At 43.4% G+C, this 15305-nt stretch overlaps 1 protein-coding gene across 13 annotated transcripts in view; it reads right to left on the minus strand.

The window, feature by feature from the left end:
• The window catches only part of KALRN (kalirin RhoGEF kinase), a 477147-nt gene extending 469279 nt beyond the window's left edge, over positions 1 to 7868 (minus strand). For 8 of the 13 annotated variants that reach the window (XM_085584162.1, XM_085584156.1, XM_085584153.1 and 5 more), the window contains exon 1: positions 7572 to 7868. In XM_085584162.1, coding sequence (XP_085440288.1) covers positions 7572 to 7644 — 73 coding nt within the window. In that variant the 5' untranslated portion in view covers positions 7645 to 7868. The remainder of the gene's footprint in view (positions 1 to 7571) is intronic. The other 5 variants (XR_014956495.1, XM_085584161.1, XM_085584160.1 and 2 more) reach the window with 2 other exon arrangements.
• Between the last annotated feature and the right edge of the window lie 7437 nt (positions 7869 to 15305).

Raw genomic sequence — 15305 nt, forward strand, 5'->3', positions numbered from 1 at the left:
ATATATTCATGGCAAAGCACTAAAGTTGATGACATCTTTAAAATATATATTTTTTCCGTAGTGTGGGCGATACAAGCCGCTAATCCCTGCAGATCTCCTTTTTCTCCCCCATTGCCCCCGTGGTTTATCATGTCCAATTAGCCATCTGCCATGCCCGCACTGCCACACAAAGGAAGCCCCCTCTCCTGCACCGCAGCCCATCAGCAGGGCTATTGTCCCTGCTGACAAACAAGAATCAGACACTATTGTTTCCAGCTGACCATGCTGCTCCCAAAGTAGGCTGCCAGTTGCCACTAAAACAGCAGGAGCACCAGGGTACGCTCCAGGAGCCAGGAACCATGCCAGCAGCACCGATATTACCAGGGAACCTATACAAAGCACTTTTTGAGATATATACATATAGAGAGAGACATAGATATTTTCTGATTTCAGGTAACAAACCAACCCGGGCCAACTACTGCCCTTTCTATGGCAGTTGCACTGGAGCGTGCCTGACCTGCTGCCTTTACTGCTTCACCAGGCAGTCACCTGGCAAAGAAAGGGTCATTATCCCCAGAAGAGAGCAACATCTTGGAGTCAAATCTTCCTTTGTTATGGTTTTATTATTACCATTTTAAAGATAAGGCATGTCTCCTACCACTTCAGCACAGCTAATTCCACACACCAAAACTACCTTCCCCCCACTCAAAAAATGTATTTTAAAAACGTGAAAACTCTACCGTATCTACATGGGTACTAATTATGTAACAAGGTTAATTTGATTTCTCTTACAAACAGCATACATTCACCCTTTTTCTCAAGGCCACTTCACTAAAAGAAATGACCAGAGCAGCTGGTCTGCCAGTCACCAAGATGTTAAATTGAAGATCATTTCCTCTTATTATTCTCAGCAAAGCATGATGTGACCTTACACTAAAAACTACAGTCTGCCTAATTATGGTAGTTTTGTTCCATCAGTGAAGCTGAAATGCTGGTTTATATAATTAGGGTAATTAAAAAAGGAATTTCATTTTTAGTTTTAAAGGTGATTTGTTGCCTTGAAATAGAAGTGCAACAAATTAGACCTATGTACCTGAACGTTTTCATTTTGTGCAATTTGAAAGAAACAAAAAACACTCCTAGATTTTAGTAAGAAAGCTACATGTTGATAAGAGACAAAGAATCCCAATAAACCACAATTTATTCCAGGCACTCATTAATGAAAATGAGCAAACAAAATGAATATTTATATTTAAAAGTAGAAACAGAATTATCTTCTAAGCCCTTGATTAAGTAACAGAAATTGCTTAAACTTCAGCAAATCTTTAAAATTATATTTAACACTTCGGCAGTGAACATGCATAGTTTCAGTATATCACTTTGAATGTTCACTGAATAGTTCAAAATAAAATAAATGAAAAACAGCTGAAACTAATGTGAATCTACAGTAATCACATAGGTTAATGACTTTCACAATGACTTATAAACAAAGTCTTTGCCCTAGATTCAAACACAAGGATCATACTGAACCAAATATGAAATCAACATGAAAACTTAGATATTTTGCTGAAATGCTACTCCATTCCTAGCACAAAATGCTCTAAATCCCATTTCAACACACTGCAGGCCACATATCACACAGGTGACTGACTTAAACCTAGATTTATTATTGCCACTGCAGTGCCTGGGCCAAGTTCTGTTTTCAGTTACATCTGTGAAAACTCCCAAGCAATTCCTCTGAAGTTCTCTGGATCTGTACAGCAGTAACACAATCCATCCTAGAAGCAAGTGGGAAAGAAATAATTCAAAATATTATTAATTCTTTTTTTTACAGTCCTTTACACTTTAAGGCTCTCCATTCAGACAATCATATTTGACTTCTCTTTTCATATCCAGCTCTCTTTTGTAAAACATGTATTGGAATATTCCCTGTTATTCTTGCCAGATTCTCTAGGCAAAATTCCCCAAGAGGCAGAGTCCCTTCAGTTAAACACAGGGTGTGTGAGCCATGCAAGGCTGTAAAACAGGAGTTGTTTATCCAAAGAAATATTAAAAGCAGGACACCAGTCCAAATCAAACAAAAGCACAAATACCTCTAAGTCGTTTCATGACTTTAAGTTCCAGCTGTAAAAGGCACAGCACTATGGGTTTATAAGGCCTAATACTCTGTAAGTATTTTCTTTGATGTAACTATGAAGTACTTAAAATGCCACTGGGTACTGTATGGTACATGTCACCATGGAGCAATAAAGCTGCTCTACATCCATAATCAGCCTTTCCAGAGACCATAAGGTCACAGCAGCTGAAACAACAGAATACTTCATTCCCAACCTTCAAGAGGCCCAGAGCACCTGTGCAGCCAAAGGACTCCCTAAAAGGCTCTTAATGTGGGGGTGTGCCTGGAAATTACAGCAAAGAAAACCCACCAAACCCATCAAAGCCATTCCCATTTTTCAAACCTCATGTTTCCCCAGCAGGTTATTATTAAGAGACTTGATAAAATACAGTATAGGAGGCAGGTGGTAGGAAAGAGTGATAGTTATATTTGCCTGGCCAGGTTGGATGCTCACTTGTATCCAAGCCACTCATCATTCCAAAACTCACATGGCCATCTAAGTCCACATGTGAAATGGTCTACACACCCACCAGGAGGGTTCCTCTTTTGTGATGACTATAGGATTATACTTTTCTTCTTTCTGAGTTCCAACCCAAAAACACAGAGTAGGCAACAGGTTCTCCCCCATAACTTCTGTAGGTGCCACATCATGCCTTATTACAGTGCCTGTGAACTTTACTGATGTCTGTGTTTAAAGCTTATATTCCTATTGCACCTTGGCCCAGAATTCAAGGATTGGGAACTTCAGCACAGATGAGCTCCTAGGTGTGAAAGGTCCCTTCCTCTGGAAGTAAAGATGTTCAACATTAATTGAATTAATATCAAATAGAATAAGTATCTTCCTACTGGCCTATAACACGATGCAATCTCATCCAGAATAAACACATTGTAAATAGCTATCAGATATCATCCCTGTTGCCCTGTACATACTTCTGTGTGAGAAGGAAGGAAGCAGTATGGGAAAGAAATGCTCCTCTGAACATAAATTATTCATTTAAATTGCCCCCTTCCAGCATCAGACAAAAAAAAGTCCTCCTTTTTTGACACAAGACCCCACAATCCAGCAGTTTCTGCCCCATTTCTTAGCAGCATCTGCATGGCAAGAGAGGGAAGAGGACAGTTATTCCCACCAAGACCTCTTGAGTCACCTATGTGTCCTTTCCCATGTCTACATGAAAGCTCCTGAACTAGCAGATCTGCCCGAGTCCCGAAGTGGAAGAGATGGGACAATCACAGGGCAGAGCCACACAGCCTTCCCCATGCACTGGGGAGGTCTGGGGAGACCTGGGTCCCCACCTCTAGTAAAACAGCAACTCCTCCCCTATGTCAATCACATGAAAAAATAAAAACTACCTACACCAGACAATAAAGAAAGAAAACAACAAAACTCATATTCCTGACAGGGTCAGAGGTCAAAGTCTCCAGAGCATGGTAGAGATTTTGATCAAAGGCAACACCTCAAAGAACACAAGAGCTTTCTGAATGGTAGGACAGACCTGACAGGCTTTTCTGCAACAGAGCCTTTTTAACAGCACACATTACCAGACCAGGCCTTATGAATTATAAAGTCTCCAAGTAAAGAAGCCAGGAATCACATAAACATCTCACCCCAGTGACAACACAATTGAATCAATTTACCTGCTCTACAAGGAGACACTTGAGTCCATCAACCTCAAGGAGCACTTTTCTGCTGACATCATTTCAAGCATATCTTTTGATCAAACAGCCTGGCCAATGCCAATCATTTTAAAGTTATTTAATAGCAGAACTGCCAGTCACTTGAGCACAATGAACAACACTAGAAGTATAGCTGGCTGAAAAGCAGAGAGCAAACAGAATAATTCATCGCATCCAAAGGAGATGGAATAACATCAATTTTCAACTCACTCAGAGGAAGTATCAATGAGAAAGTTGGCGTCTTCATATCAGATATAATCAATGTTATATTTAAGTGCCATAAAAATAAATTAGAAAATAAAACAGTACCTGCTAGCACATGAGAAATATTGATGACTACTTCTGCTAGTAATTGGTAGTTTGCTAAATTGTTCTGTCACTGACCTCAATAAATATTTAAAATTTGGTAAAGAATTTCCTTACGTGTTTCAACCCTGTATTCAAAACACACTGCAGAAATTACTGCAGCTTAAGCAGGAAGCTATAGATTTCTCTGTGTGTCTGTATTCAAGGGATATCTCTTATTTGTACACTTTAAAAATGACTTAGTTTATTTTTGAAACTGTAAGTATTTGGATTCCATTCCACCCAATAAAAAAGTTTAGGTACACATTTATTACAGACTACTAAGAATTCCAGAGAACCTGGTCATATTTTACCTGTCAAAAAACCAGACTTAAGAAACTTAGTAAGGAATACCTAGGCAGAGATTCGGGTTTTCACTCAAACAGAAGTGATAGACGTCTTGCAGAAATTGCTGCTACAATTCAGCAGATGGTGTTATCCTAGTAATCAGAGCTGGAGATGGCAATAATAATTTCTGCCCTTCATGTCCCTCTGCCCGCTAATTTTCATCCCAATTACATGGGATTGATTCTCTAAAAGAGTATTCCCGAATTTCTTACTGCATTTATCAGATGGTGAAAATTATAATAGTTCCTTTCCTGTCTAACTTCAGGGATGTTTTAACTGACTGCCGCATCAACTACACAGTTGTTAAATCCACCCTTTGCTTAAAAGTTATACCTAGTTCTCATCAGTATAAACACCGGAACAGACCTTCCTTTATTACTTCGTGTTAATTTCTTCCGTTTGCCTTTCCAGGTACAGCTCAGAAAGCTGCTAGCTCAGGTGTCCCCGCTGATAAGGGATGGGCACCTCGAGTGTTCGGGTGCTGCTGGGGAAGCTGCTGTGTGCGCGGCGCCACTCCCAGCATCAGCCTCCTCTGCCGGTAGCAGGGAGCAGCCTATCGATCCTCCCGGCTCAGTGCAAAGCCCAGCTGGCTGCTAAAAGCCTCAGAGAGAGCTTTAGTTGTTTCGATTCTGTTTTGGTTTTTTTTTTTTTTAACAAATGGTGAGTTCATGCTTTTCCATGTGGTAATTGTGAATTTGGGTAGAGTTTAGGCTGTTCAGTGTAAGCTTGGGTTATCATAGCAGTTAATCTTTAAATCATATACAGTAATTTTTTTATTTGATGTGAGCATGTAAGACAATGGTTATGCTTTACAAATCCAGAACACAAATCAGGATAAGGTATAGAAACAAATCTATTATCAAGGGAAAAAGAATGCTAAGTCAATGCAGGTCTCTGTAGCTATTACACATCAGACCCCATTTCACAGTCCTTACTCACAGGATTGCTATTGTCAGCCTGAGAGGTGTGGGAGTCAGTTGTGACCTGGCTACGATTGTTCTCCCAAGCTGCACATCAGCTGTTCTCTCCACCATCTACGGAAGCCAAATTCACACAGCACAACAGCAGTGCACAAAGCCACAAGTAAAGGGGACCCAAACAACACAGAGAACCAACACTGTCATTCACACAAGTCATACCTCTGCTTGTCTCCCCATTTCTCAGGGATGTTGCCAGCAGACAGCCAAAATTAATTACTAATAGTCTAGGGTTTGGGTTTTTTTTTCCCCACATCATCATTTTGGACAAAAGATGTAACGATGCAGAAACAATTATTTTGCCAACTTCTTTGATGAAACTTAAGGTGAAGGAGACAACCATCAAGGATGGCCTATGCATACATGCTTCAGGGCAAGGAGAGGACCTAGGCACCTCTCCTAAGCCCAGGTTCCTGCGATGTTGTTTCCTCAAGAAACAGAAGTGTTAAGAGATTCTCTGAAATCTTGGGGCTAAATGTATAATGCAGCTTACAAGTGTATTCACAGATCTACTGGTGAAATTTAAGGTGCAGAAGGCAGCTTGGGAGAAATGTCTAGCCACATGGTTCCATGTGCTTTCCCCTCATTTAAGAATACTTTTTTTTTATAAACTAGACAGATTTGACTCTCTTCAAATTCAATTCTGCTAATGTGCTTACATTGAGAAGGCAGTGTCACAGAGAAATGATTCAGCTTTGGGTGAAGGAGGGGAGAGAGTGAAAAGGTAGGGAGGAACCTTAATTAACACGTTCCTTTTAAAAGGAAAATTGATGGGTTGTTTTTCTTTTCTTTTTTCTAACAAATCTGTCATTGTTGGGACTTAGGAAATTATCTTGTAACTAGGTAGGTTATCAACAGGCAAACATCCTATGGCTTAATGACTTGTGGATCATAAGATACACACAGGCAGACCTTATTATGCTTATTCACTAGATCAAAGGGTTTTCACATAAATGGGGTGCAGTCTACCATAGCAGGGAGCTGCTGCAGGCCTTTAGGATTTTACTTCTTTAAAGTTTTGGTGATTACATAATGACTTTTTTTGTAACTGGAGCTCAAAGCATTGTGTGTAGCTAATGAGCAGGTAGAAGAAGGAAAACAGCTGAAAAGCAGTCTTGACAAACAGCTGTGGCAGTGTCAGTCCTAGCCCAAAAGGGTCAATCCCCTTATGAAACAAGTACTTAATCCTTTATAATTTTTAATTTAAAATCTACCAAGACTATTAAACTTTCTTAAGATTTTGATGGGGGAGGGAGTGAGGGAGAAGAAAGGGGGTGTGTCATGCAGACCACAAGTTGCTTCAGTTGAGATGCTCATCCTGTGCAAAGCCATGTTTCAGAGCTGGGGGCTCCCACACAAACACCACCTGACAAACGAGTGCTGCAGTGGGGACCCCAGCACGTACCTATTGCCCACAAAATTTAATTAACCACTGCTTCATTAGCAACGGCTCCCTACGTTCTGTTGTAGTCCAGCTACACTTTGGCTGCACTTCAGCATCCTCTGAATCGGGAAACACAGGGCTCTCACCCAGCCCTGAGCTACTTAGCGAGCCGGTCTCCGCGAGGTCAGCATCCCCGACCGGGGGGATGCAGCGGGGCTGCGGGAGAGCGCTGCCCAGAGCGCCTCTGCGCTCACTCACCGCCCACCCGAGCGCGGCAGGGGTAGCGCCCGGCGCTTCGCCCGGCTGGAGCGGGGCAGCCAGCCAGCTCCGCTTCCAAATACCAGCCGGTACCCGGGTGGCCGCCGCCGCCCGGGGCGGGGGCCCGGCGGGGCCCAGCCGGCGCTGTTTCCCGCGGGGGTGACAACGCGACAGCTCTCTCCGAGCATCCCCGTGGGGCTTTTGTGCCTGCTTGGGGCGGGGGCCCGGCCGGTCCTCTCCCGAGGCGGTGGGAGCGCAGCCCTGCGGTAGCATCCTCCCGGGGGCGGGAGGGGCGACGGGGCCACGGGCGCACCGCGGGGCTGCGGCGGACAAAGCCAGGAGGCAGGCGGAGACCCCCTCCATCCCCTCTTCTCCCCTCCCCGCGGCTCCGCTGCTGGCGGTGCCCGCGCCGGAGCCGCCAGCCCCGCATCCCGCAGCGGAGGCAGGGCCCGGCGCTGCCCTGGCCCCTTCCCCGCGGCTCCCCTACCTGTTCGGAAGAAAGCATCCACCTCGGAGTCAGGGACAGCGCCTTCCTCCGCCGCCCCTTCGGTGGGATTCATGGCTGGGGGAGAGGCGGCGGCGAGCCCGGCGGCTGGTAATATCCAGTGAGTTAGGGAGGAGGAGAGCCGAGAGAGAGAGAAAAAAAAAGAGGGAGGGAGAAGAGGAGGGAGGGAGGGATGGAGGCGCGTTCAGCTGCGAGCCCAGCCGAGCGCCGTTCGGATCATCCCTTCCGCGGTGCCTGCGGGGCGGCTGCCCCGGGGCTGGGCTGCGCTGCCCCCGGGCTGCGCTGGGCGGTGCGGCCGGGGCGGGGTGCCGGTGCCGAGCCCCGCCGCCGCCGGCCCCCTCCCCTCCACCCGCTATTGTTCCGACCTGCTCCGCTCCGCTCCCCCCGCCGCCGCCGCTGCCCCTCGCCGCGCTGACAGCCCGGCCCGGCCCCCGGCGGCCGCCCCCGCCGCTTCCCTGCCGGCGCTTCCTGAGCCAGGCCGGGCGCCGGCCGGGCAGGCTGCGGCGCCCCCCGCCGCCGGGGCAGCCGCTCTGCGGGGCGCGGCCGCTCCGGGCGGGGCGCGCCGGGCACAGGTGCGGGCACGGACGCCCGGCGAGGGTCCGGAGGGAATTTTTGTTTTATTCCCTATCCCTGTAAGCTCCGCAGCCCTATCGCTGTGCATGCCCGGGCTGCACCGCTGCCATGTCTCCCCGCTGGTGAACAGCCGCGGGGGCACGGCGCGGCGCTCGGCTATTAGACGGGCAGGTACTCGAGGGGCGAAAGTGAACGCTGATGTGCTTATATGGACACAAAAAATTCTTGTTTTGGGGTTGGGTGGAGGGGTTAGGGTATTTTTTTATGTTCAAGAGCTGTTGGGCACGACTGCTTTGGAAACGATCAGTGAAACTGCACGTTGTTGCAGGTATGCCTTCATATTTTATTCTTTACAGTCTTCAGTGACTAGAGAGCCAAAAAGGAGTTTGGAAAGCCAAGATCCTGGTCCCAGCTCAGCCATTGATCCTGCTCGCTAAATGATTTGAATTCTCTACTGTAGCTCCAGTATTTGTGATTTGGGACAATAATTGTCTCAAAAGGAGTGCTGTGAGGAATACTTGTTTGTACTTTGTTAGCCACTGAGTTAAGTGTTCTTCTCTGAACCCAGCTATCAAGATTTCAAGCACAGACAGGCAGATATGGATGAAGACAGATGTTTGGCATTTGGGCACTTTCTCTTCCTGTTCACCTATTTGAAGTTTCCCCAGCTCCTCATTCTTCTACGATCGCATAACAGCTCTAAAATGAGCTTAAGGAAAAATGTCACTTTTTCACCTAACCACCACTGTAAAACAGGAATGTTACTCTCACATCTCACAGTTGTTCATCTTTGCTTCCTCTACCATTAGAAAGAAAAAGCAACTGTTGGTGTGATGACCACTCTGGATGTATTACCCTTGGAAAACCCACCCTTGCTGCAAAATCCCATCTATCACTCTCAAGAACAGCAGTCTTTTAGCTAGAACATCCCCATGGCCTCACTGTCTTTATCCTTTAGGGGTAATGTCCAAATATCAGTCATTTGCCATTGAAAATGTATGAAGTTTAAGGCACTTGAGGACAAAACCTCTCCAAACCTCCAGCACGGAGGGACACACTGGAGCCCTTCAAAAGAGGTATCAGTCTAGTGCATCTTAAGGAAGAAAATACTTTGTCTAGCAGAAGTGTCAGAGTTAACTGGTTGTAAGTGACACTGTTTGGGTAAGTTCTCAGTCTGCAGGTAGTTTAGCAATTGAGGTTAGCAGAACATTTTCTGTTTCAGCCCAGATCATTTTAGATGTCAGAGGAGCATGGGTTTCCTCCACCTAATCTCTTCTTAATAGAACATAAGGGGAGTTTTTACATACATCTTACATATGGGCACATTCAGGAGTGTGAGCTTGGCAGCTGGGAAGAATGTGGTTTCCCCATGAAGCTTCTAATCCACTCAGGATTTGGTACAACCTTGCAGATTTTAGAGTTAAAGCATTCTGGAGCATCCCTAGAAGCTAGAAAGGAGTTATGCATAAGCAATGAAGGTTTAGCATCATTCAAAGGGAATTATTTTTGTCAATGACGGAAAAATTTATATTCCACTTCTCTTAGAAACCCTACAGATGGGTTCTACAGCATCAGTTGTAGGAATTATATAGTCTACAAAAAGCATATTTGTCTGTATAACCTCTAATTGAAGGTGTTAGAAAATGCTGAGGGGAAGGAGAGCAGTTCATCTAGCTTACCTGCTATCTCAATACCTACACAGATTCCTGCTTAATGATTAAACCTGTGAAAATACTAATATTTAACAATATAAAATACCAATGTCTTCTGAAAATTATTTTTTTTCTTCATAGAAAACCTTCATTGCAACATGAATTGTACCAAATCTCTCATAATTAAAAAAAAAATAGGAATTTCCACATTTTAAAGAGTAAAAGTGTTTGGAGGCATTTTATGTTAAAGTCCATCAAGGCTTAGCCATGCCTTTTTCTTGCTCATCTCTGCTGTGTAAGACACAGCAAGTGTTCTTCTCTGCTTGCAGCTCCACTGGCCAGGGAAGCCCTGCCCAATTTATTCACTGTTTTCATGGCTTTATCATTGAAGCAGCAGTCCTGCTGCCACATTTTGCACACACCTCTCATGTGCACACACCATGTCAATGCAGGATGGGTAGTATTACAGTCCAATATCAGTAAACTTTAGTGAAAACCCAGACACTGAGTGAGCTACTGTTTTTCTTAACTGCAAGCAGAACAGGGCTGTCACTGTAAAATATCATTAACAACTAGGAACCACCATGACTTCAGTTAAAGTCTCAGCAATGAGTTTACCGTTTTTGTTGTTCAAAGAAGAGCTTTTAAATATAGAATGAAATACTATCTGCAATGTATAATTCCCTTTTTAGATATAACGCTGAAGGCACCTACAGTTTCCTTGAAAAGCAAAACATGGGAAAAAACCCTGTAGAATTACGTAAGCCAAAATACAGTAGTTTCACTGACAGACATTGCTTTAATCTTTTGCATGGCTCTACTTGACAAATACCTCAATCCATACCAAACAACTTCATTTAACTAGGTATGACTGTTTTTCTTTTTGACAGCCCCTAAAGCTGCTCAAAGATCAGAAACTGTCACACAGGCTTTTGATTTAAGGTCTCTGCTACATTCAGGTTTTCCAATGGGATGGCAATAGGTGGTATCTGAGATTAAACACTTTTTAGCTAAATCTCATGAGCTTTCATGCTACAGGATGGGAGGAGGGAGAAGAATGTGAACTAGAAATAAATAAAATTCATCTTTCCAAGACAGCAGATCCAAGACAGGAGAAATATATTTGATGGCTCCAGGACAGCTGCACTGCTGGAATCAGAACAGAACTCTGAGAATGCACGTGCAAAGGTGTGTCCTGCACAAAGGCCCAAGAATCCAGTGCTATAAAACACAGTACATGGGCCAAGAGTTGTCATTCAAAAAGGACAGGGAGAAAAACCAATCTGACAGACTTAGCAGGTGAGCTGCATTTTGTAAGGGGCTGCAGAGACCATTTCTTGTGCAGAAGTCCCTCCTTTTCAATGACACAGCAATGTTTAAACAGAGAGTGTTTTTAGGAGATGGGATCGAGACAAAACCTGAATAGTAGAGCAAGAAAATCTAAGTCTTAAAAGCACTTAAGGCTGCCTTGTTAGTAAGTTATTTACAGCTGCATTCTGGGTATGTGAGAAGAATTTCTCACACCTGTTTAGGCCTATGTCTAGGTATTAGACTTGAAATTACTATGCTCTTATATGAGATCAGGCACTGTGGGGTGGAAATTTCAATCTGTATTCTAGACTATCAGGGATCCTGCAAGGGAAAATCTGCAAGTCCCTGGAAACAGGGTTTTCAGAGAAGCCTCCAGGGCAGAATGGAGGAGGCAGAAGATATGCTTCATATACTTAAACTCAAATGCCCATATATATGCCAACGATTATTTCTGGCTCAACAGACAGCACACACACATGAAGGCTGGCTTTGCAGCACCCATATTCATACTCACACATGTGGCTTAGCTCTACTGTTTTCTCAGATGTGGAACAGATGCATGGGCAGGCATAGACCAAGCTCTAATACCATTCCAAAGTCCCTGTCCCAGTATCATCCCTACTCTTTTTATATTCCCGCCTGGATCACAGCTGAAGTGGGAGTGTCTGCTCAGTTGCCATCTAGTCTCCTGCTTTCAGAGCTGACATAAATTCCAATTTCCCCAAACTTGGACAGAAAGCTGAGCAATAATCACTTCTCTACAGACACATCACTCAGAAGAAAGCAATAGCAATTAGCAAAACAATTAACAAAATGTAGAATATTTTTATCAGGGTGGCAGTGCAAAGGTTTACTAGTATCATCAGTCATACAAATGTGCCTCCTCCATAAGCTCCAGAACTGCACTTGCCACCCTGGCTACAGAAGCTTAGACTGAATTAGCAACAAGCAGAACAGCTGATATATCCAAGAAGAAGACACAAGTCTTAGCTAAGTTTACAGATACAAATCTGCAAGAGCCAACAATGACTGAAAATTATTTTCTCCTCGGTAACTTATTTGGATTAATTTGTTAAATAAGGTGCTAATAAGTGCTAGTGGATCACAGATTCTGTTAACTAATAAAATAAATAAATCTAAACACACAAGTGGTACTCCTTAGCCAAGCTCCATTTGCTACAGAAGCTTGAAAAGAGAAGCTTGTGCCAGCCAAGTCTACACTGTATTTTTATGTACATAAAGAACATCAGTCTTAAGCACTGTTAAGCTGGAACATTTTATTCTGAGTTTCCTGCAAACTTTTAATCCTGATTCTGAAGTTTTGCCAGATTCTTAGTGATACTGAGCAGTACTTATTTACCAGTAGCTCCTAAATTCCAACCAGTCTCCCAGGCAAGTTTTGACCAGTGCAGAAAGACTTACAGAACCAGACCAGAAAAAGGACATATTAAATATTGAAGTGTTTTTGGGGAGAATGTAAACGTACATAGTAGCTATTCAGAAAACCAATTTTAAAGTGAAGCATGCCTTAAAATTAATCAGTGACTACTACTTTATTACCACAAGCATTCATTTCAATGCACTTGTAGGATACTAATTTCACACATGGTTGGACATAAATACTAACCTGTTTTCCATTTCACCAGTATAAATTAGTGTGAGAAAGAAGTTTCTTTTGTGATAAAACTAGTAGTGGTGTATGCAAAAAACAAAAACAATGTGAGCCTGGTTTGTTTGTTTTTTTTTTTCTACACAAAGTGATAAAACTAAAGTTTGGCTCTGTAAATGTGCCATAATGTTTAATCTTTGGATTCTCCTCAAAAGCCCTAGTAAACTTAAAATTAATCAGCTAACACATCAAATGAGTCATGCATTCTTATTGAATCAGGTGACAACCTTTCAAAATCCCCTAGAACTCCGTACTACAAAGTACAGTCCTTGAAAATCCTGCCAGCATCCCCTGTAACTGGCAGCTGTTTATCCAGTTCCATGCTTTGCAATAGCTGCAACACTGAAAATGTACATTGTGATGTTCATACCTGACTCCACACACTAAGGGGAATGTTTTTTCCATTAATTATCCAAATTAATGAAGTTAATCAAATAAATTTTGTTTTGCTATTAAGCAAACATCCCAGTATTGCTCATGTAACAAGTCTACTGTCAGAGGCAGTTTAGATTTGGTTTCTTGCTTTGGTGGATTTTTGTTTTGGTTTGTTTTTTTTTTTATGGGGGTGGAGGGTGTGGTTTAAAAAAAAAAATGTGCTTTTGAAGGCAGCAATAAGTAAATTTCTGAGACCAAATCTGATGCACTAGAGTCATTCCGTGACTTTGGCTTTCCCCCCAAACTCCTCCAGGCACATCCAGCAGTTCTTAGAGCTACATCTCAGAGGCAGTCATCACTCCTCCTGACACCAGCAGTAGGGCTCTGTTACTCAGTGTCTCCCTGCTTTCAAGTCACCACTTCTCTCCAGAGGGCTTTAAGAGCCTTGCTGAGCACACTTCCACTTCTGTCACTTCCCCCAGGTATATTTTCAGCCTCATTTGCAGCTGCAGCTGGAAAGGTTCTAGATGTTCTCCTTCATTTATTATCTTTTTGGCTTTTTCTTTATCACTAATAGCAGGTCTCCTTTCCCTGCTGCTATAAACAGAGATTCACAATGATGGAGAGTAGCTCCAGCTTCCTCCCAGAATTGCTTGCTACAGGCAAGTGTGATGGACGGGAGGTGTTGGGATACTGGGCATACAGAAAATCACATGTGACTGCAACCAGAAACTTGTAAGTAGACAAGGAGGAAGATGTGCCTCCACAGCCCCATCCTTGTGCTTCCCAGAGCCCCTGGGGGGTGAGGGGCTGAGGATTAGCCTTCCATCCCTCTCCTCGTGACTCCAGACCTGGCACTTACCTACTTGTAGTGGTACTTCAGATCTCAGTTCAAACCCCAGCTTAGCTCTGAACTTTAAAAGTAGGTCTCTACTGCCACCATATCTAGCTCAGAGTATCTTATATTTCTCATGCATTAAAAGGTCAGGGACAGATTCCTATGGCTTCCAAGGAGACCTATCATCCTCTAGTCAGGGATGATAATATACATATGGTATACTGAAGATTCCTGATGAGGTTTGTGCCCATTCCAACAATTTCAAGTATTAATGTTTTTCACCCTAGAAGAGATGCTTCAGTGGCAGAACATTCAAGAAAAAAACTCTGTATAATTTGAGTTTTCAATACATATTGCCACTTTGATATCTGTATTTTTAATTCCAGTGCTGATGGGGCCAAGATTCATACAGAAGTGTGAGGATCTGCTGTGCTGACAGCTTAGAAGGAGACATAATTAGGAACCAGATGGGAAGTCACAGATGATACTGTTCTGCAGAAGGGGCAAGACAGTATCTGCAGATACTATTTTCAAAACAATATGTTCCAAACCACTGTGACATTTTCTCTGAGAGGGAGGTCATTTATATAACAGCAGGTAAGACTGACATACTTTCTGCAGAGGAGCTGCCTTCAAGGTAGGTATTTCTACAGCCCCATCTGTCAATCTGATAGAGGCTGGTATCAAAATTGACCTCCAGGAAAGCTATGCTATAAATTCTTTAGGACCACACATGATTCTGAGTATCTTTGAAAACATAATGCCTCACAGCTGCTGGAGCTGAAGTACTGCCTTCCTTCAAAGGGAAAATCCTCTGTGGTCATCTGGATCTGTTTAGAAACACTGATATCTGCTAAAAAGAAGTGCTCTGTATCACTGACTAATATAATGAATCTAGAAATTGTACACAAGAACCAACCATCTTCCTTTCTTTGATAGTGTCATGTCAGCTCTTCCCTGTGCTCTGGTGAACATCTGGAAGAGACCAATTCCATGCTATGCTATGCTAGCATGCCTTATTGCATAGGCAACATGAGACAGCTCATGCTCCAGAGCTGCCAGAAGTCTGAGCTGTAGGCCACAGGCCATCTGGCTACCAAGATCCAACAAAAAATATATATTAGAAACAAAGATTAGGAGTAAGGATTCTTAGATTCAATTGCAACATTTCTTTATGCTGTGAACTGTGATGTTCCAGAGAGTAATTCTCTCTTTAAATAATAATTAATCTGTCTGCAACAGGGCTGTAGTATATTCCTCCTTTCAGGTAAAGGTTAAATTCATTATGGTTCAGTGAA

Source organism: Lonchura striata, chromosome 7 (genome assembly GCF_050655825.1).
Source record: "Lonchura striata isolate lonStrDom1 chromosome 7, ASM5065582v1, whole genome shotgun sequence".
In the NCBI taxonomy this organism is placed as follows: Eukaryota; Metazoa; Chordata; class Aves; order Passeriformes; family Estrildidae; genus Lonchura; species Lonchura striata.